The 20,751-nt window shown below is 38.4% G+C and overlaps 2 protein-coding genes across 7 annotated transcripts in view; both read right to left on the bottom strand.

Annotated features, from left to right (window-relative positions):
• marchf8 (membrane-associated ring finger (C3HC4) 8) overlaps positions 1 to 5,873 on the bottom strand; it is a 72,193-nt gene extending 66,320 nt beyond the window's left edge. For 2 of the 3 annotated variants that reach the window (XM_027141910.2, XM_047812175.1), the window contains exon 1: positions 5,740 to 5,873. The gene's annotated coding sequence lies outside the window, so the exon portion shown is untranslated. The remainder of the gene's footprint in view (positions 1 to 5,739) is intronic. The other variant, XM_027141908.2, reaches the window with a different exon arrangement.
• A 1,911-nt stretch (positions 5,874 to 7,784) lies between these two features.
• Positions 7,785 to 20,751, bottom strand: part of zfand4 (zinc finger, AN1-type domain 4) — a 19,607-nt gene continuing 6,640 nt past the window's right edge. For 3 of the 4 annotated variants that reach the window (XM_027142107.2, XM_027142108.2, XM_027142109.2), the window contains exons 3-10: positions 14,874 to 14,949; positions 14,602 to 14,669; positions 14,281 to 14,467; positions 13,838 to 13,985; positions 12,379 to 13,437; positions 12,103 to 12,154; positions 9,434 to 9,551; positions 7,785 to 8,637 (exon numbers count right to left, since the gene is read on the bottom strand). In XM_027142107.2, coding sequence (XP_026997908.1) covers positions 8,502 to 8,637; positions 9,434 to 9,551; positions 12,103 to 12,154; positions 12,379 to 13,437; positions 13,838 to 13,985; positions 14,281 to 14,467; positions 14,602 to 14,669; positions 14,874 to 14,949 — 1,844 coding nt within the window. In that variant the 3' untranslated portion in view covers positions 7,785 to 8,501. The remainder of the gene's footprint in view (positions 8,638 to 9,433; positions 9,552 to 12,102; positions 12,155 to 12,378; positions 13,438 to 13,837; positions 13,986 to 14,280; positions 14,468 to 14,601; positions 14,670 to 14,873; positions 14,950 to 20,751) is intronic. The other variant, XM_027142111.2, reaches the window with a different exon arrangement.

The raw sequence follows: 20,751 nt of genomic DNA, 5'->3' as shown, positions 1-20,751 counted from the left end.
TTTCTTAAATAAAGGGACACTGACTTTTCCTTTTCATGTCCCTAAACATGATGCTGAACAAAACAATTGGTAGCTTTAGTCTGAAGGTCTGACTACATGAGACTAGTGGACATCTGGCCATCACACCCATATGTACCTCTCCACCAAACTGTTGCCACAGAGTCAGGAGCACACAATTGTATCTGATGTTTTTTATTGGTGTAGAATTACAGTTTATTCACTGGTTGTAAGGAACCCAAACATGTTCCAGCATGTCACTGCCCCTGTGCACATAGCAACCACCATGAAGTTTGAAGTGGGAAATCTCAAGAAACCTGCACTGAGAAGTGACCTCAACCCAACTGAACACCTTTGGGATGAAATGGAACACTGATTCAACACCCCAGGCCAAGATCAGTGCCAATGCTGACCAAAGCTCTGATGGCTGAATGAGCACAAATCTCCATGGACTCAAAATCTAGTGAAAAGTTTTCCCAGAAGTAAGTAGACTTTTACAAAATAACACAATAAAAAAAAGGGAATACATCCAGAATTGGATACGAGGCACATATTCCCACATACATTTTTCCATCGAGTGTACACGGGTGGTTGAACTGAAAACTTTAAAAGTGCGACAATCAGAAAACTCACTGAAAATCCAAAATTGAAGAAAATAGAGATTTTGTATACAAATTTGTGATACCTATTTGCAAGAAACAATACAAAATGTAAAAATTCAGATTTTCATTTGACTCGCTGAAAGAGCCAATCCATCTCTTCAAGACATCTCCTGAAGTAGAGGATGAAACCAGTGAACATAAAGAAAACCAACATGAACACAAGGAGAACATACGACAACAAAATAGGGTCAGTATCAGACCATGAGCCTTAGAGTCGTGAGTATTCCACTAACATTCATGCTAACAGGTAAAATATCTGTTTTTCTTTTCTTTTTCTTTTTTGCAGAGGTCAGCAGCACTGCAGGTCAGGATGGAGTTTGTAAATCATAGTCATGTAGTAGAGTAGGTTAGCGCTTATCTGTAATTTAGCACTTAAGCTGCCTCCAAGACTGTTTTATCTTTTTCAAGATGTCTTTGAAAGGTGGTCAGAAAATTCATAGAAAAACAGGTTGGTTCCCCCCCCCCAGACATTCAGTGCATCTTGTTATACCGATAAAGAGTATGAGACATCTAAGCCAGGATGTTCCTCATGTTCACATAGAAACATGGCGAAACACCAGTTCTACCCTGAAAACTCTTAATATGACCTTTCTAAACATTCTAAATTGCTCATTAATCCGTAGGCAAATTGCCGAGGCAGCCTTCAAGCCAAAAGCTTTAAACCTAACCTTGAGGCTTGTCACTATCCTCAGTATATCCAGTGTCAGTGTCCTGCACAGATTTGCATCTTCCTCGTTGTAATAGTGAACAAAGGATAGTTTCGCTCACTGGAGGATCTGCACAAACGCAATCTACAGTCCCTGCTCAAGAGTTTCTTCATGTTTCAAAAGTACTTGCATCCTAGTTTAATACTGAAGGCACAGTAAATCATCTGCTCTCTCGCTGTGTTCTGCTGGGAGCTTTCATGTCTGACCTGTACGGCTCTACAGCTCTCAGTCATCTCTACTGCATAACCATCAGGAGTGTCTCCGAAACTGAAGAAAAAAAAAAAAAGTCCAGTTTTGTGTGGAGAAAACTAGTTCCCTGTAGCTAAAAAAAAAAAAAGATCGCATCAAACGCACCTGTTACACAACAGATTTATTACAAGCAAGCTGTTAGAGGATTCTACCTGAAGCAGCCTGCAGAGTAACTGCACAGGTCTACACTTATTTAATGCAAAAGAATTCAAGAACCTTCAGCTGTGTTTTCTTTTTTCCCCCTGTACTGCAAAATCAGATACAGGTCTATCTTAGTGAAGAGCCAAAAGAGCCAAAGAGACTCCCATGATTTATTCTTCACATCACTAGTTTATGGTGTAATGGATGTGCCATGACAGCAGTGAGATCCAAACTAGATAAAACAGACACCGGTTCTCTCTGGAGTACCTAGAAAAAGACATGAACTGTGAGCTCTATTGGAAAAAAAAAGAATCAAGAATCAAGGGGAAAAAACAAAAGGGAAAAAAGAGTCAGTGGTATTTGAAATGATTCATTCACACATTGCAGCAGATATTGAGTCTAATCAAAGAACTTTGGGCAGGAGGCAGGATTTCGGGCACTGTATACACACACATTCAGACGCCCATTCCACTGAATAGTCGATCCACTGAAACCTAGAAGAAACTCTCACAGGAACACGGAGAACATGTACAAATCCCTGTCAGGCTAGAACCAAGAACCCTGAAGCTGTGAGCCAGTAATGTTACCTGCTGTGCCAATCTAAAATGATTTACCAGGAAATCAATTACTGCAATGATTGTGCTTGGGTTTTTTTTTCTTGTTTTTTTTTTATATTATTATTTTAAACTGAGATTCATTTTGTATTGTACAATAATGGCTCCCTGGAAAGCGTACATCAACAAGTGAAATAATTACAAGCAAGTTTATCAATAGAAACTCAGCATTCACTTCTTTTCTTGGCAGACTCGGTTCTTTTGACGGAAAAGTTCTATAGCGCAACACTAATTACAAGCAAGCCTTTGACTAGTCTGTTGTTTGACTTTCAATTTCTGTTAGTCACCCTGTGAAGCAGAATTCAACAAAACTTAGTACAGCTCTTTGTTTATTTGATCGGCCTTTGTGAAGCTGCTACGAGGTAATTGCTTGTCATCCAACTTGACAAAAATGGAAGGTTTGCACTGAAGTAAAAACGAGGAAGAGCTGTACGTGATACAGATGGATTTAGTCTTAATAATTGTCCTGCAAGCTGTCCTTGCAAGTGATCCTGTCATTTACTCAGAGAAAAAAGTAGATCTTCCACAGTAGGTCTGTCATTTTCCCTATACCTGCACACACACAGTATAAGTACTTACACTGTGTGTTCAAATACTGCATGATTTCAAATATTAAGCAACCTACAATTTAGCCACAGACATAAATAATAGCACTATTTTTGCATTAATTCATTTATTTTAATTTTATGCCATGAAAATTTAATTGCTGCTTTCTTCTCAAGAAAACACTTAAGAAGTAATCTTTTCTTATGCATTGAAATAAAAGCTTTTTTCTTTTTTTACAATATTTTTGCAACTGACCCTAAGATTTATTTGTCTTTTTGTCAGGCTACATGTAAGCCATGGAAAAAATCTCTAAGAATCAACCCATCTTTAAGAAATATGTTTAAGCAACTCCAACATAGTGTGGTGGCGTGAGGACAAGGACGGCACCTGACTGACATCTAAAGCAACCAATCACAATTTGTTTTGCTCAGCGTCATGTTTAGGGGCGTGAAGATGTAAAGACGTTTTGCCTACAAAAAGAGACCTGCGTACAACCACAGATTGTTTAATTAAGAAAGTTGTAAAAATTAACAGGTCTTTACTGTGAACTTTACTGTGATCATATAGAAAATCTATTCTCACAAGCACTCATTGTTACAGTTGTGACACGTCAGGTTCCTTCACCCACAAACGCTTTGTTTCAAGGTGGACCGATAAAAACGTGACACATGAGTCTCAGAATACCAGGAGAAATGAACCACTTGGATAACAAGTTTAAAACTCCTGCAATGTTTCCAGTTGTATGTGTTATATGCATCAGACAATGGTTTGTGGGTGTGACGTTGGCCACAAGAATAGTGAGGGCCACTTTAGGAAACACATTACGATAGATTTATCTATCACTTAAAGCAATGACAATCTTTATCCCTGAATATGGATTCTTTGTCTTGAAATCCTCACTAAGCATGTTAGCATAGTATTGAAAGAAAACATAGCACAGAGACAATAATGCTGATTATCTTTATATAAACAGCATTATTGTCTCTGTGCTATGTTTTCTTTCAATACTATGCTAACATGCTTAATTGTCTAGGTAGGACATGTGGATGTGACAGTGCACAAGCTTTGACAGTTAGATGACACATTAAACCCTTCCTTTTAAAAGGCTTCTAACTACAGTTTTCCTTCTTAGAAAATACTACAACAACAAACAGCTCCCTTCGTGGTTTATTTTTACAAAAATTTGGTTTGAACATAACACTAACAATGTCCACTGCTTAAGTGAACTTTACAAATTATTTATACATGCTTTCGTCAAACATCAACAGAAGTGCGCACATGCACATGCACACACATGCATGCATGGATACACAGGTAGCGTGTTGTGTTTTGAGCAGTATTTGGAAAGTTTCACAGCAAATCACATACTTGCTTACATCCTCTTAGTACAATAGTGTGGAAAAAGCAGTCAAACTAAAGGACAATAAGGCAAATCATGCATGGTGCTTTTATAAACCAGCCGCTGAAGGGAACGTGTTAATAAATAAATAATACAGATAAATAATCAAAAAAAACAAACAAACAATAAACTCATACAATGCATACAAATAGAGGGAATGAGCAATAGGTTTTAATGCATAGCTAGAGCTAGGATCAAACCATATCCACCTAGACAATAGGGGGATGAGACATTCAATACTAGATGACATCACATAAATAAAGAGGATATATTGTGTAGAACAATAGGCATGGCAGTGAAAGACGACATCGATCAAGTGATTTGCAGGACAGGTACTTCAGGATTACTCATTAAAAGACTGAAACAAGTCTCGCTCAGTGTCACGAATGAAAACTCTAATGCTTTAGTGGTTTTATTATTCCAAACCGAACATGGACCATGACCAAGATGGCACTTTTCTTCTCAAGTAAAACTGTAGTAAGTGAGATTAAAACACAGAACTATCACAAAATAGAGTGATTAGTTTCCTTGCACAAATACAGACTAGATATGATATGTGTTATGATCATGTGACCTACTAACGTTCAGGTGCAACTTGTGGATGCAACAAAGGTCAAACCATTCCGTTTGCATTACGCACTGAATTTTCATGCGCATACGGAAAAGACACTTTGATTTATACAGAGATTATAACTGCTTTAATATACATCCTGACTACAGACGTCCTGATGTCTGGAAATCTTGAACGGTAATATAGTAAAAGACGGTGGAATCTTGCACAGTCCCTAAAAAACATGACCGAAATGACGGACTAACAATCCCTGAATAGTGATTACCTCATAATAGTGGTGTTCGTTCTGCTGTATGTGTAAAACCGAGTAAGGATTCTGATGCCCTGGAATGCATTAAGGCTCATGAACGCACTGCAGCTGCACCGTGACGCGTGCGTTATATATTATTATACATATATATAAACATATACACACGCGCGCGCGCTGCTCTTCTACTTTACGCATTTATTTGTTTTTTTGTTTGTTTTGTCTTTTGTTTTCATTTTAAACAAACGTGAGGGTCAATAAGGGACACTCGCTCGGTGCTGCAGCAAATTTCTCCCTACAGATATTTCTCTCGAAAAGCGAGTTAAGTTAATAATCACACACAGATACGCACACAAGCTGAAAGCGCAAACATCCAGGAGGTTTAAAACACACAGCGTGACAAATGTTTATCGTCCTGAGATATGACACGTTTATATCCGAGCTTTAATGTCCGGTCTTTCTTGTCTTTTTTTTAAATTACTGGATTTAGGATTTTTAGGTTGCACGTCAGTTTGTCCGACATTTTTTTAACCTTTTAGAGAGAAAAAAAAAAGAAGATTCGGTTTCCAGAGCAGAGTTATTTCATTCCGTATCGTTTTTACTCACCTCTCCCTCGGCCTGAGGAAAACGCGATGTTTTGATTATTTCACTGTCTCCATCTGACTGAGTGCGTCACGTCACTGACACTTCCGCGTTAAGAAGAACGAAACGTAAAAAAGCCGTAAACACTGCGCATGCGCGCGCTCAGCACACAATGGCTCTAATTTGGTGTTTGGGGCGCCCTCGTGTCTCGTTCACACACAAATCCGCGTCTACTGAAGGTGTTAAATCGCATTCAGATTGTTTCATTTGATTCCATACAGTGAGGAACATTTCCTTCAGGAACAATGTTTTTTTCCCTATAACTTTTGACCAGCTTTTCCTTTTGTGTAATTGAGGATTTTTTTGTGGCATGACTGAATCAGTCTGACCCAAATAGAAAGTGATTGATAAAGCCCATGTGATAGACTTATAATTCATCCTTTACCCCTTTATACATACTTATTTTATGCACATATCAAAATATTTGGCAGTATTGTGCTGGCTTTCTGCTAGAACTATGGAGCTTTTTATTCCTGAACCATTAGTCAGCACACATTAGGTCCAACTTGACATTAGTCTAAAGTGTATATATAATAAATAAGGCCTACAAATATCAAGGTTTGGATTTAACCCATTTATTCAAGGGACTAATCAAAGCAGCTAACAATTATTAGAATTTACAGAATAAAAGAAATGTTACATAATAGATAATGATTTGTTGTTATTTGCTCCACTGTAACAAATGAAAAAGAATCACGTAAACCCCTGGATATGGTTCGCAAGACTCTGGTGGTCTCCAGACCCACTTGTCACTTGTCCAATTGCATGGTAAATCGACTGTTGCCCTGGTGGATCAGTATGTTTAAACAGTGGGCTTGCCCTATTATAAGGCAACAATTGCCCAGAATTGGCAGTTCATAAATGGCAAACAGCTAAAACATGATTCACGGTCCAAACCATCAACACGCCTAGTGATGCCTAATCTCAAAATGGTTTGTGTTGCACAGCATTAACCTGTTAAGCAAGTTCTTGTTTAGCATATTTCCTCAAAGATGATTATCTGACAATAAAGATTGCTTCCTAGTTATAGGGTATATAGACACCAAAGCCTAAAAGAAACAGAGATTTTTTTTTTACTTAGTTGAAAAATTACAAAACAAATCCCATTGTAATTCTGTTGTATAACAAGACATTTTTCTCTTTCAGTTTCATAATGAGAGATATGTGTAAATGGTTACAGTAGTTCTTTCTCCCTCACAAACAGCTAAGTGTTTCTTTTATGGCTGGGTTTGTAATATAATATTGTATAAATCAAGCACATCCAGCTCTGTAATCTCAAGAGAATCACTGAAAACCACCATCACCTTCAAGAGTGCAAGTAGAGTGTATTCTTCCCATCTATGATTAAGTTTTTCTCTTTTAGATGGCCATGTACCAATCAAGGAAGGTAGAAAGAGTTACCAAGAATAATAATGAACAGTGATTTCTGTGAAATGTTTACATCTAAGAACACAAAGTATGCCGAACAAAAACAGCGATAGAAATGAACGAATTATCAAGAACCTGTCGAGGGCTGTGTCCTTGAGAATTCAGTGTAGATGAATGAAAAATATTCTGCAAATCATTCTTCTAAATTGATTTAAGAATGAATCAAATGAAACGTTTCATGAGGAGCCTATGGGACCGGGTAGTTTAGATGTCAGTGGACAAATACAGATTAGTTTCCATTTACAGTGATTGGAAAGATGTGACTTCAAACAACTGTTTTAATTTTTAACAGAGGATGCTTGTTGCTCTCAGGGATCTGTCCATTTTAGTGACTTGCTTCTGTTGTTTATTACTGAAATAATTCTGTTCCAATTAAGAAGATTAAGGGGGAAAAAAGCCGGCATATGTAAACAGGTTGGGCTTGCACATAGGTTCCTGCTTAAGGAAGCCATCCTTTTGAGAAGTTTTTGATTATGGATATATTTTCTCTTTCAGTATCTCAAGGTAGTAATGATCAAGTACATTTGCTAGCCACAATAATGCAGCGACCATAAGGAAAAAAATGTATATATATCATGAAAGAATAGCAGGATATATTTTATTTATTTCAGTTTATTAGATTAATTCCCAAATAAATACTGAACATTTTAACAGCTGTTCATGGTGGTGTGCAATTAAAAAAAAAAAGTACAAAAAAAAACAAAAAAAAAAACATTCACATTGGCAACTCAAGCTTTGTGTTCATGTCAGCCTACCAAGCCCTTCTCACAAATATTCATATGCTATGTGGCCATACTGCATAGTAGTGTTTACAGCTCGTTTATACTTGTATTAAAAGTGAAACCCTTATCAGATGCATCCTTTTATATTATGTAACTTTAATACCAGTTGTAACATCTTCGATGAAGTGCTGTAGGCCTAAAATGTAGTAATTTAGAGTAAGGAAAGGGGAAAAAAGTGTGACGACATTATTACTAAAGTGCATCCGGCAAAGACTTGTCTCGTTAAGCCATTTACTGTACATTTAAAGAACCGATTAGAAATATATCAATTTGTAGTGATCACTTTTCCACGACATTTCCACACCAGTTTCATTTTTTTTCATCCTATGCGTGTAGACAAAATAGTAACAAAGAGAAAGAAAAAAAAAATCAAGAAGAAACAAATTCACATTTTTGAATAAAATAAAATAAAATCTGTCTTTAAGCAATATTGGTGATAAAAGCACACTGCTGGTTAAGTTCTTGTTCTGATAATCATGCTTTCATTTGTATATCATCTTCCTTTATGTAGTGTCGTCATATTTTGGGCAGCTTTGGTGCACTGATGATGGGGTTAGACTTCTGTAGGAAGCGGCGTCCTGCACTTTTGTAGTCGTAAGTGCAGTTGTGGGTCTCTGCATAGCGATGCGTGGAGCAGAAGTTGTTGCCACACCTTAATTAGGAAAATAGTAATGTATCAACAGGAAAGCTGAGAGGGGAAAGAATAGAATCTAGAAGTATGTCTAGTGAGAACATGTAGCACAACAACAGGCTATAAATAAATAGCCTAAATCAAAGAACTCAAAGATTCAGCGGAATTTATGTAGTAACCAAATCAATTCAGAATCGCATAGCTATTCTGGTCTTCATAAGAACTGTAACCAACCATCTGTTTTAAGCACCTTTATCATCATTACTCTACTTCAAAGCACACATCAGAACCAAAAGGCAAGAATACAGATCAAACACTGTGTTTATATGTTTCTGAACAAATACCAGAAACCTTGAGGCTAGCTAGGAATGAAAAGTTATCATCTAAGACAAGAACATAACACAAAAGATGTCACTACAAAGCATTTCTGCACAGAGCTGCTAATTTAAGGCCTGACAATTTTATTCTCATCTGCATCACATCTTCCTGAGAACGAACTGAGCTTATACCTGAACTGTGGCTCTGAAACACCAAAAAAAAAAAACAACAAAGCTTCTCTGCAAAGGCAGCTCTAAGATAACCATAAGAAAGTAAGACCAAAAAATATCAGGGCTTATCCTTTGTTTAAGAAGAGATCTCACATGCTAAGAGTTCTTTGAGGAACTGAAGCCTCCTGCTGCAATGAAAATGAACATTATCACTGCGATCAACACTCAGACTTGTCTTACGAATTTAAGATCTAGACTACATGGCAAGAAGAAATGCACAAAGGAGCACAGAGGGCTAACTTCAACTGCCTACAGCCTAAGCTACATACCTGCATTCATAGCTGGTGGCTAGCCCGGTCTTCTTCCCACATAGGAAGCAGTGTTTTGAAGTCTTCTTCTTTGAGCTCGGGGGGGCCTTCAAAGGAGGGAGGAGATATGTCGGAGAGCCTAAACATTTCAGCAAAAGAAAATAGAATAGAAAAATTAAAAAATGCACTATGAAATAAAAAAAGGTAGAACCACAATTAAAAACTGTACCACAGCTACAGAACTATCCCCATGATGCTACACACATCAGTGGCCAGGAGTCCAAAATAGCTGGCCATATTCTTTGAATGGGAGGGAGAGCATTACTTTCTCCTCCATCAGTCATAGCCATACTAGCCAATCTAGCTTCTGTGAACATATGATGCAGAAGAGGACAAGGGGCTTTCTTCCATGTTTCTTCATTTGCCATGACACAGCATAAGCTGAGTTAAGGATGATTTAAAGACTTAAAGATAATTTAAATATTTTTTTTAAAAAAAAAAAAAAAAAAAAAAAAAGATGCCCATCTTCAGAATTAGTTTGTGGGTAAGAATTGGTTGAATGACCAAAAATGAGTAAAAAAAAACACCACAAACAATACTGGACACCAGGGTTATCCGTTATCATCAAGAAAGGATAGTCCGGGTTTTCATTCCAACCACACCGAGTCACCTGAAAGCCGAGTGTAACTAGTTACACGGTCAGGTGTGGCTCCTGCCTAACTGGAATGAAACCTACACCCACACCATCCTTTGTAGATGAGGATTAGACACCCTTTCTCTACACCCATGCCCTACCGAGGCTTACAAATCCAGGGTCACATTTAGATGAGGTTGAAGGATACTTAGGAGAGAAAATGAACTGCTATAAAAATGGCTGCCAATGTATATCACTTAGCAGCCATAACCTGAGAGCAGATAGCTACAAAATTAAGCCTGCATTTCTGGCCATCTATACAGTTCTACTCTGACACCAGAGCTACCTGCAACACACTGAATCATGAGAATATGATATAAACAATAAAGACAGCTACACTAAAGTTCAGAAGCAACAACTCCTACATACATATTCACAGCATTCAGCTGGCTCACTGCCACATACAGACATCTTTGGAAAAGCAGCCACAAGTTCTGTGCTTGGAACAAACTCGTGCATGACAACAGGCAAAAGAAGCTCTAGTCCAGGTGCTGAGGCATGAGATTGGATTTGTAGTTTAGTCTACAGCCATCAGTTCTGATCTCAGAGAGATCAGCATGTTGGGCATGGGGCTGAAGACGCTGGCAGTGATATTTCTGGGCACATTTTAGAACATCACAAACACCAGCTGCTGACGAATGTTTTACATTTACACCCACACACATCCGTTTCTAGCTGCCTTCAAGTTTTACTATAGTCATTCTTACTAGCTGATAGTTTGTGAGTTTAGTCTATGCACATGATATGAATTTTTATATGGATGTACAAGTTTAGTCAAGGGAGGAACTCGTGGTTTGCATGTCCTTTTGCTTGGTTTTCTGGATAGTTCCTCTGTCAATGACCGTAAAGAACTGATGCCTGATGCACAATGCTAGGGTTCTAAAATATTCATAAGCCTTTATAATGCAACCGTAATGTCATGCTGCCCTTTGGGCTATGGACACAGTCTAATCATCTTTCTGATGCATGACTGCTTAAAAAAAAAAAAAACAGGGTGGTCAGTCATTTCTAAACACACTTCAAAACATGAATGTAACGGCACATCATCCTACACAACCTTGTTGACGATTTGCTGCAATAACAAGGTTGTCACTTCATTCATGCTATTTTTGGTTCACTTCTCTGCTCACCACAGACATAACAGACTTGATTAAATAAAGCCAGGTAGAAGCTGGAATTTCAAGGCCATTCATGTGAGACCTAATGCATGCAATAAAAAGATGAATTCTAGCTGTGACAAAAAGCATTTCAAGGACTCGGCTGTCTAGTTTTTAGAGGGTAAGAGATGCAGCAGCCCAGTCCGTGCAAGTGACGCGTGTCGTCGTGGTACTGAAAACTCATTCTTCAAAATACTGGCTGGAAAATATTCAAAATAGTCAATGAAGTCTCCAGATGGAGTTTTAAAACAGCATGCTTTCATATTCATTTAAAAAAAAAATTGTACACATTAAAAAAAATGTACATACTTGCAGGAAAACTAAGGAAAAAAGCTCCAGCTGTTGCACTTTTCCACATATCTATAATAAGCGAGTAGCAAAGCTTAATTGACAATTTTTTCTAGTATACAAAAATTACTGAACATATGGATAGTGTTAGAAAAACTGATGCCACTCGAACCCGATAAATTTCATGACAGAATTTTTTTTTTTTTTTTTTTTACAGTTGAAAACCAAAAGTTGTTTGGTCAGATCCTTTACCTCTCTTCATACAGAACCAATGTCACATAGGAAAAAATGTCAAATGTCAAACCCTCAAGAGAACAACTCTACCATCACTGATGGCATTATATGTAGGACAGGGGATACATAGGCATAATCAATATACAGGATCTGGATTCAGTTCAGTAACAATACCATTTTATAGAGAACGGAGTTATTGATGAGAAGCACATCTACCAAAATTGCTATTTTATGGCAGAGGACACGTGGTGAAGGAAATTAATTGGCCTCGACACATCGCATAATTGAGTCTCTGTGATATTTATATTCAGACTCACCTAGTCTCTTAATTGAACTGGAGAATCCACTTGAGTCCAGGATTCCTGATGGCTGAAAAGACAATATTTTGTAAAACCTGTTACCAGTATAACTTCCTCCATACAAATAAAGGAAGCACCACTTTGATAATACGTTTTCAGATTAAAGAATAACTAGACTAAAAGCATTTTCTATGCTAAATAACTAACTGCAGTTTAACATCGTTGCTCTATTGGAAAATGCATATAGATACATATGCACAGATCCAGCAGTGGATGTGAGAGCTGCACACTCACTGTGTATGTTGCTCTCTGCAGGGGAACGATTCTCCGTAGCAGATCCTCCCGTAGCAGATGGATGTTGGCTTGCAAGGGGGCGTTTGTGCCACTAAATCTGGCAAGATCACAAGGCCTTGCATGTTTTTCATCGATGTTACTCACACAGCCAGACAGCTCTTTGGAAATGTTGGCCATATTGGTGACGTCCTGCGCTTCACTCTTGTATACTCCGTCTGACCGTTTGCCTGGTGAGTCCACTCTGATGTGATGGAGAGGAGGGGTCTGCGGACTCGGGCGCGGTGGAACGGTGGGCGCTCTGTTAGAGCCAAGAAAGGGGCGAGACACTTCCGCGGTAAAATCTGTGAAAGGTCGAGGCACAAGCGGAGGAGTGTGTAGCGAGTTCAGTGCAGCTCGGTCAGATTGGGACTGTAGTGTCTTAGTGCCTACTGACCATGTGCTAATATTGTCTGAGCCTACAACTTGCGACAGCAATGGAGTTGCAGTCAGGGGCTCGTTCAGTGCTCCTAATGAGTCCAGACTGGTCTCCTGCTGAGCAGAAAGATCCAGACTCAGTGGCTCTTGGAGCAGGTTATTAAACGGAATGGGCTTGGAAGGCTCCATCATAACTCCATCTTCCGGTAGCATTAGTCCATCACTCTGTATCTTGGTCTCGTCTTCAGCTTCCAGACCAGACAAAACAGAGATTGGTGGGTACAAACAGTCTGTTATAGAGTTTGGCCCACCTACATCCAGCCTGGACACTTTAGGAGGTAGCCTAATATTCCCCCGGGTGGGCTTATTCCATGGCTCCTCCTCCTGAATGATGTATTTGCTAGAAGTTGTTAGTGAGGAAATGGGTCTACCAGAGGCAAAACTTGGGTGACATGTGAAAGGTGGCCCAGCTTCAGAGGAAGACTGCTGCTGATCACCAATCGGAGGTAGCTGTGTTGCAGGGGTGTGGCCAATCATCTGAGGAGGGATGCGGAGCATTCGGTGGTGGCGAGCAGAGCCAAGGGATCCACAAAAAGGGCGTGGACCAACCGGAGGCCTCACTCTCAACTTGGTAGACTTCTTGGGCTGAAAAGACAATAGGACAAAAAAAAAAAAACCCCACAACAACTTTTATCTGATAATAAAAAGCAAGCACAGCCACTGGACACTAGTGTAAGCTAATGAAAAACACGAAGAACTGTTCCCTGAAGATATTAAATCCCAGAAATAGTTGCAACAATTTTACAAGCTCATAAAGACTGTTCAGAGAAGGAGTGCTAATTAAGCCATGCACCAGTGTGCTGAACTTGTTATTACTGTTCTGGTTATGAGAATTGCTCCTCCACTCTAGTAGTATTTACTTCAAGTCTGTTTCAGTGACAATTCTAATAAAAGTAAAGCTTCAAATAATTACTGTTGGGATAATATGACTAGCTTCGTTTTAACATGTGTTTGTACTCAGTTATCTATACATCTGTAAAGGTACCTTTTTATTGAGGTTCATATTCTCCATCTTGGCTTTGAGTAGCTTCATCTTGTTCATTGTGATGGAGTTCTCTAGCATCAGCTGCGCAGAAGAAATGCCAACACCCTCCTCCTCTTCCTCAGCGTACACATTATGAACAGAACCACTGCTGAACCAAAAAGACAACAAAACCACTGAAGCGTTATTATATACCCAAGTGTTTATCTTAAGTCCTGTGTTACCAAACAGAACTTTCACACACTGTTGCAAAACATTTAAGCTAGTTTTGATGATTAAAGAAAGAAAAGAGGGGAAAAAAAAAAAAACACCTTTTTGCAGTCTAACACTTCTAAGCCTTACCTTTACTGAAAAACACAAAATGTACACTGTCTTATTTTGATTTAAAAAAAGAAAGCACTGAAAGATGAGATATTCCTTAACTTTTGATTTCCATTTGAACAAACCTTCGCGACTTAGACACAGGCGTCAGAGTTCCGTCTCCACGATCCACAACCCGGAAGACGTTGAGCTGGTCACCCTCTTTGTATACGAGGAAAGTGACCTGTTTATTAGAGAGAGACTTTTCCCACACCTCATCCTTCTTTGAATCCAAGCAGTCAGAGGAATGCTTTACTGAGTTCTCAATGGTCACTTAGATCACAAAAAGGAAAAAAAAAAATGAATTTTTGTTTACACTAGGAAACATTATGCAGTGTATGCTCATTTCAACAGTTAATGTTTGCACAAAGCTTATAATTCTCAGTCATTAACATTAGTCAGACTACCTCGTTTGGTGTTGATAGGCCCACCCCTCATGGCAAGGACCAGCTTGATAGTGCAACCTTCTGCGATGCTGCAAAGACAGCGACTCATTAGCCCAAACAATCAGCAAATACAAGATTTGATTAAACTTTCTCAGTCGAGTTTCCCCTAATCTATACTTCAACAGAGTACCATGACTATAGTAGCTGATTCAGAACAGGAAATCAGGCTTACGTGTTGAAGACCAAAAATGCCTGGGTGCTGACATGTCCTCAATCAGAGGGAAAATTATTACCTGTAGTCATTCAAACAGTACTCATCATCAAGTTCCAGGTTGTTCCAGATTAAATGCTGCTGAGCAACAGGTATACCTAGAATAAACAAAGTAGAAATGAATTCATGTTAAGTGACCTATATATCAAGATACATTTAACCGTGACAAAGTGCAGGAATTGTGTGGAGGTTAAAGAAGCCTGGTTAATGGCAAACATTGGAATGGTAGGCTGTAATGAATGTCAGAGGCACTTTAAAATACACAAAAGAAAAATGCCTTAAAAAAAAATAAAAAAAACATTCAACTCAAACGGGGCATCAGGCTGCTTGAAACCCACAGTAGAATCAGAGTGTCTTTATACTTACACAAAAAAATCCATTGTCCTTGAACTCTCAAGGTCTTACTGATATTAAATGCACTTTATGTCTGAGTAAAGGTCCTAAAAGTGGACGATACTGGGAATCACTAAAAGCAGTAGAAACACCTGGTGCTTATACATCCCATTACAGATTCCTATGAAACAGAAAATAAAATAGTAAATGTTACATTGCAGGTGTTGAAAAACCCATGCAGAAGAAATATGTCTCAGTGCTGCCCCCCAGTGTAGACTGATCTACACTTGATCAAGTTCAACAAAGGGTCTTCAGGGTTGACTCTGAATGAAAATGAAGAACGCACGTCTCAGGTGACCCACACAAGATTCCGTGTTCAACATATGATCCATGCTCTTGTTTATTAAAGCACATACTGCACATTTAGAAGGTACACTGCACACTAGACAACTAGTCACTTCCTCTCAGCACAAAATCTATTTTAAGGCTTTCTAGGAACAGCTAAAGCAAGTGAAACTACAAAACATGCGAGATTTCTACTTTCTAAGTTACTGATGGCATGAAGTCTGTGACCAAACCATTTACCGTAATAGAATTACATAGGATTGCATTTAAGCTGTGAAGCACAAAAATATGAGTGTGTATATGTAACACACACTTGCATACACTACATGGACAGAGGTTTGAGGACACCTGACCAATCACACCCATTTGTGCTTGGTAAACATCTCGTTCTACATTTTGTCCTTCTTTGCTGTTCTAACACTGTTCACTCTGATATAAAGGCTTTTGTCTAGATTCTGGAGCATGGAACATTTGGTCATTCAGACCCAAGAGAGGTAGAGAAGTCAGGCACTGATGTTAGGCAAGGAGGAGTGCAGTTTCAGTTCCAGTTCACCACATAGGTTTTCACACTGTGGGTGAGATCTGGGCTCTGTGCAGGATACTCCGAGTTGTTCCACTCCAGTCTTCATGAAGCTCACTTTGTGCTCAGGAGCACCATCATCCTCTAATCATCACTAATGGCTTCAGCTGAAACTATAATTCTACATTAACACAATCCTATAGACCTGTGTGTGCTTTCAGCTTTGTTGCAGCAGTTAGGGAAAGAACTGCACATGGGTTTGCTGGTCAGGTGTCCGCATGCAATTAACACTGAAGAACTCTTTGTTGGGATGTAACCATGTAAGGACTGTTGCATTAATAATAACATGGCAACCTACAAGTGCTGCCTCACATCGTTAAGGTTCGATCCTGAGCTCGGGTTACTGTCTGTGTCTCTTGTTCTTGCTGTGTGGGTTTCCTCCAGGTTCTCTGTTTCCCCAGCATTATTCAACATTTATTTTAACATAACTGTAAACTCTAAATAAAGGATAATGAGGCAAACAATATGCTGGATAAACAGGTTCTATTCCTTCAGTTACAGTGGGTAAGGCTTAGTTTTGTCTATTATTCCAAAAACATGTCTTAACTTGCCCTTCATTTTCTGCCCCGAGTTTCAGTGTACAGTATACGGACAATTGATACAATTCTATTCAAACTCCTCTCACTTCTAACCTACACAGCAGAGAAAACGCACTTGTAATACTGTGTCTGTGTGCTGTTGCACTTCACAATGCTCAACAGCAAAGTCAGACAGAGAGAGCTCTGTTTAAGGACTGATATGATTTAATAGCAGACAAACATCACACCCTTCCCTTTGGCAAACTGAGGTTCCCTCATCACTGGTATCACTCAAGTGTATGGTGTCCAGAATATGAACAAAGTGCATTTACCCAAATAATTGGAGTAGTTTACAGATATTTAAAATCATCTTATTGTGATTAAAACACAACTGACACTAAGTGAAGCTTTTTTACCACTTACTGGTTATTAGCCTTGTAGCTACAGAAATACAGTCAGTAAAATGAACAACAGAAGGTCAATTTCAGACACAATCATAATAAAAAACCACCTTCATCATACTCAAGTACCCAATATTAAAAATCACACCCAAAGACCATGCGGTAGAACTGGACTTGATCCAGCCAAGGGGGTAAAGATTAGTTTGTTTATCAGCATTTACATGAAGTGTTGGACCCACCTCTACCCTATGGAGGATTTGTTCTATAAATGGGAGCATCCCTTAATATTTTTAATGATCTTGTTTCTATTCATTTTTGATTCAAAATTTACACTGTTTTTAAGAACGTTAAAGCCTAACTACTGTTAAAATCCTTGCAGTTAATGATTCAGGAGGCAAAGCTATGTTTGGCGTTCTCAATACTGTACTGTCACCAAAAACTAAACCAGGACTCCAGAGATTTAGGATGTGAATCACAGCAATGGCAGAGATCTCAAAGAAAGAGAAATGAAAGAAGAACCTCAAGTTTCACTGCTTCAAAGGCTGTCTTACAGGATTACACCAGAGTCAGAGATAGAGACTATTAGTGGGTCTTCTGAAAGCCGTCTCAATGCTACACAGAGAACTGGAGAAGCTACGTTATTTCCTGAAAAGTTCAAACAGAAAGAAGAGCTTAAAAATTGGCCTAGAAATTGAGAGATAGAAGATCAAGGCCAGTTTTTCTAATAGGGTAATTTAACCACAGCAAGAGAAAAGAGCCAGATTGAGTGACTGAGAGACAGACAGACACAGAGAGAAAGAGAACAGATGAGACTTTAATGATGAGAGACATCAGCAGGATCAAGATGGCAGGTGGAATCTACTTAAATACTGACTCTGTATCAGTGGGTGCAAAGATGAGATTTGCTTATATATTTTAATTTTAGATATATTAGATACTTTTTTAAATGGAATTTAAATATTCTTGAATGAATTTAAATGAATGTAAACCTTCAAGAGGCATTAAATAGATGACAAAAGCAGTGTTCAAACTTAGAGATTTGGAGCACTAGACCCCTTTCACTCTTCCGGGTGTGTATTCACGGTGTGTGTGTTCACTGCTGTGTGCGCACTTTGGATGGGTTAAATGCAGAGAACAAATTCTGAGTATGGGCCACCATACTTAGCCGTATATCACGTCACTTTAACTTTGCCCAAGTGCATATTTACATATTTGATATACTTACAAGTAATCAATGCTTATTGTTCCACCAGTCCAAAGGTTATATTGTGGTGCCATTTTCCGCCAAATTATTTCCCTAATTTATGCTACCGGAATTATTGTAAATAATTATTGTTTCCCACTAGGATGTTCCATGTGAACGACCCAACTCATAATAATGAGTGGGAAAGTAACAATCTTACTACCGGGGTTTCTAATATGGGAAAATGTTGAGGGAGATGTAAAAGTTTAGCACCTGCCATTTTGGTTTTGCCATTTAATTATATTAGCAATAATTCTACACATTTTTACACCATGAAAATAGCTTGTATTTGACCAAAATTCTGTTATGATTGGCAAGCTAGCTAACTGAGTAATGCGTGTTATGGTGCCGAAATAAAAGTAAAAGAAAAAATATGTAGTAATGAAACTTGCTTTATCCAAATTTCATGTTCTTTCCAACAACAAAGCATGAAAACAACATACTCTTATGTACCACTTCAGAAAAGGAACGTCGGACAATTCTTATAGCACAGGAAGGCAGTATTAGTCTTGGACGTTTCCCCTCATATCAGCTCTCATATCATATAGCAACTAGGAGTACGCATGACAAAAACCATCCATGCAAAGTCTAATCAAGTGCTTTCTCTGGAAAATTCTCATGTTGCAGCCAAACACACTTGCCTGTTATTTTTTTAATTCTGCTTAAGCTTCTATTCTGTTCTCTATTCTTCTAAGTCTCTTCACCAAAATCTTCCTTCTTCATATATCGTAATTTGTAACTTGATATAAAAAAAATGACCATAATGAATCAGTGAATGTAAAAATTACTCCATGGCATCGTTTAGCAACTTTTCTCCCCAAAAAAAACAAGGGTAAATCTAGACAGAAACAGACCCAAGGGGAAAATCCAGGATCCAAATGGAAAATGACATTTCACAGTTAGCTTAGGAGTGTCTGGAGGAGCTGAGATCTTTGGCAGGGAATGGAGAAGTCTGGACTGACTTTCTCAGCCTGTTGCCACCGTAACCCCAGCTAGGAACAGCAGAAGGAAAATGAATAAATGAATGAGTGTTTTGGCTCCAAGAAACTATTAAAATCGCATATAAATTAGACCTGGAAGCATATCTGTGTGTTTATCCTCCCACATCATCATCAGTATGCATAAGAATGCAAATTGAAACCCTCCTGTGTCCTCCTGTCATCCCAGTCACATCTGATCTCCGTCTAGCCTGATTACATCATGTTCTTAACTAAAGGTACCACACTGAAACTAAAAAGGCAGAGGCTCCACATTGAAAAAAACTTGAATTTTTAAAATTTGACCTTGAGTGGATAAACCTTGAATAAACTAAACTGTTTGAAACGGAGTTAAAAAAAAAAAAAAAAAAAAAAAAAAAAAACCCGAGTGGAACAAAAAGGGAAATGTGAACATGTCAGAACAGTCATCAACAGGCTACTGGACACAGTTTATTGTGTGCTTCTTTTGTACAAATATGCACTCTATTTGCCATTAGAACACATTTAGCCAAAAAAAAAAAACAAACAAACATAATTTAAAAAATATATAATTGTCTGCTAAAAAACACAAATATAAAATTTCAGTAGTAGGATCTCGATTCACAGGCTGATCCACATTTTTCCAGTTCTGAGCTGATTCTGGTACAGATTCCAATACAAGAACTCTTCTTACTTTAATATTATCATTGATATCGTTGGTATTAGGTTTAATATTACGCCATGAGGCTGTAATAAATCACAAGCCACTTCTGATTAGAAGAGCAAAAGTACACACAAAACTGGTGCTGTGTTCTTGTCTGTTGCATCGCATGAACTCCTGCTACTCTTTAACTTCTAAAAAACTCTGCAGGTGCTTGATTAAATTGGTTGTATTGTGCAATGCAACTGTATTCCCACTTGCCAGCACACTTTTCAAAAGTTTCCAGACTAAAATACCTCCAAACAAATGGCATTTTGTTCCAACTAAGATCTAATAGCTTACAGACAGAATTTGCCACAGGTTTATGGTAAGATGTGGGATTGAATAGGGATCTGTGATGTCTCAGGTTACTTTGTTAGGTTCATGCTCCAAATGTGGACTGGAATACAAATTATTAAATGAATCTTCCCTGTCCGTCCAATATCCTATGATGCTGATATAGGGCCCAACTATACTTGAGTTAGACCAGCGGTGTCCAATCTTATCCGGAAATGGCCGGTGTGGGTGCAGGTTTTCATTCCAACCAAGCAGAAGCCACACCAGAGTTTACTAAAAGCCAAGAACAACGGATTAAACAGGTGGAATCAGGTGTGGCTTCTGCTTGGTTGGAATAAAAACCTGCACCCATACCGGCCCTTTGTGGATAAGATTGGGCACTGCTGATTTAGACCATTACATTCTTAGAGATTTATAAAACAGTATACAGATAACCTATGTTCAATTTTCTTTTTGTTTGTGATGTATTTGATAGCATTTACATATTTTGTTCAGTAGATTTTATATGTTAATATACACTTCATTAA

Source organism: Tachysurus fulvidraco, chromosome 4, assembly GCF_022655615.1.
Source record: "Tachysurus fulvidraco isolate hzauxx_2018 chromosome 4, HZAU_PFXX_2.0, whole genome shotgun sequence".
NCBI classification, from domain to species: Eukaryota; Metazoa; Chordata; class Actinopteri; order Siluriformes; family Bagridae; genus Tachysurus; species Tachysurus fulvidraco.
This window is presented reverse-complemented; position numbering and strand designations above follow the sequence as displayed.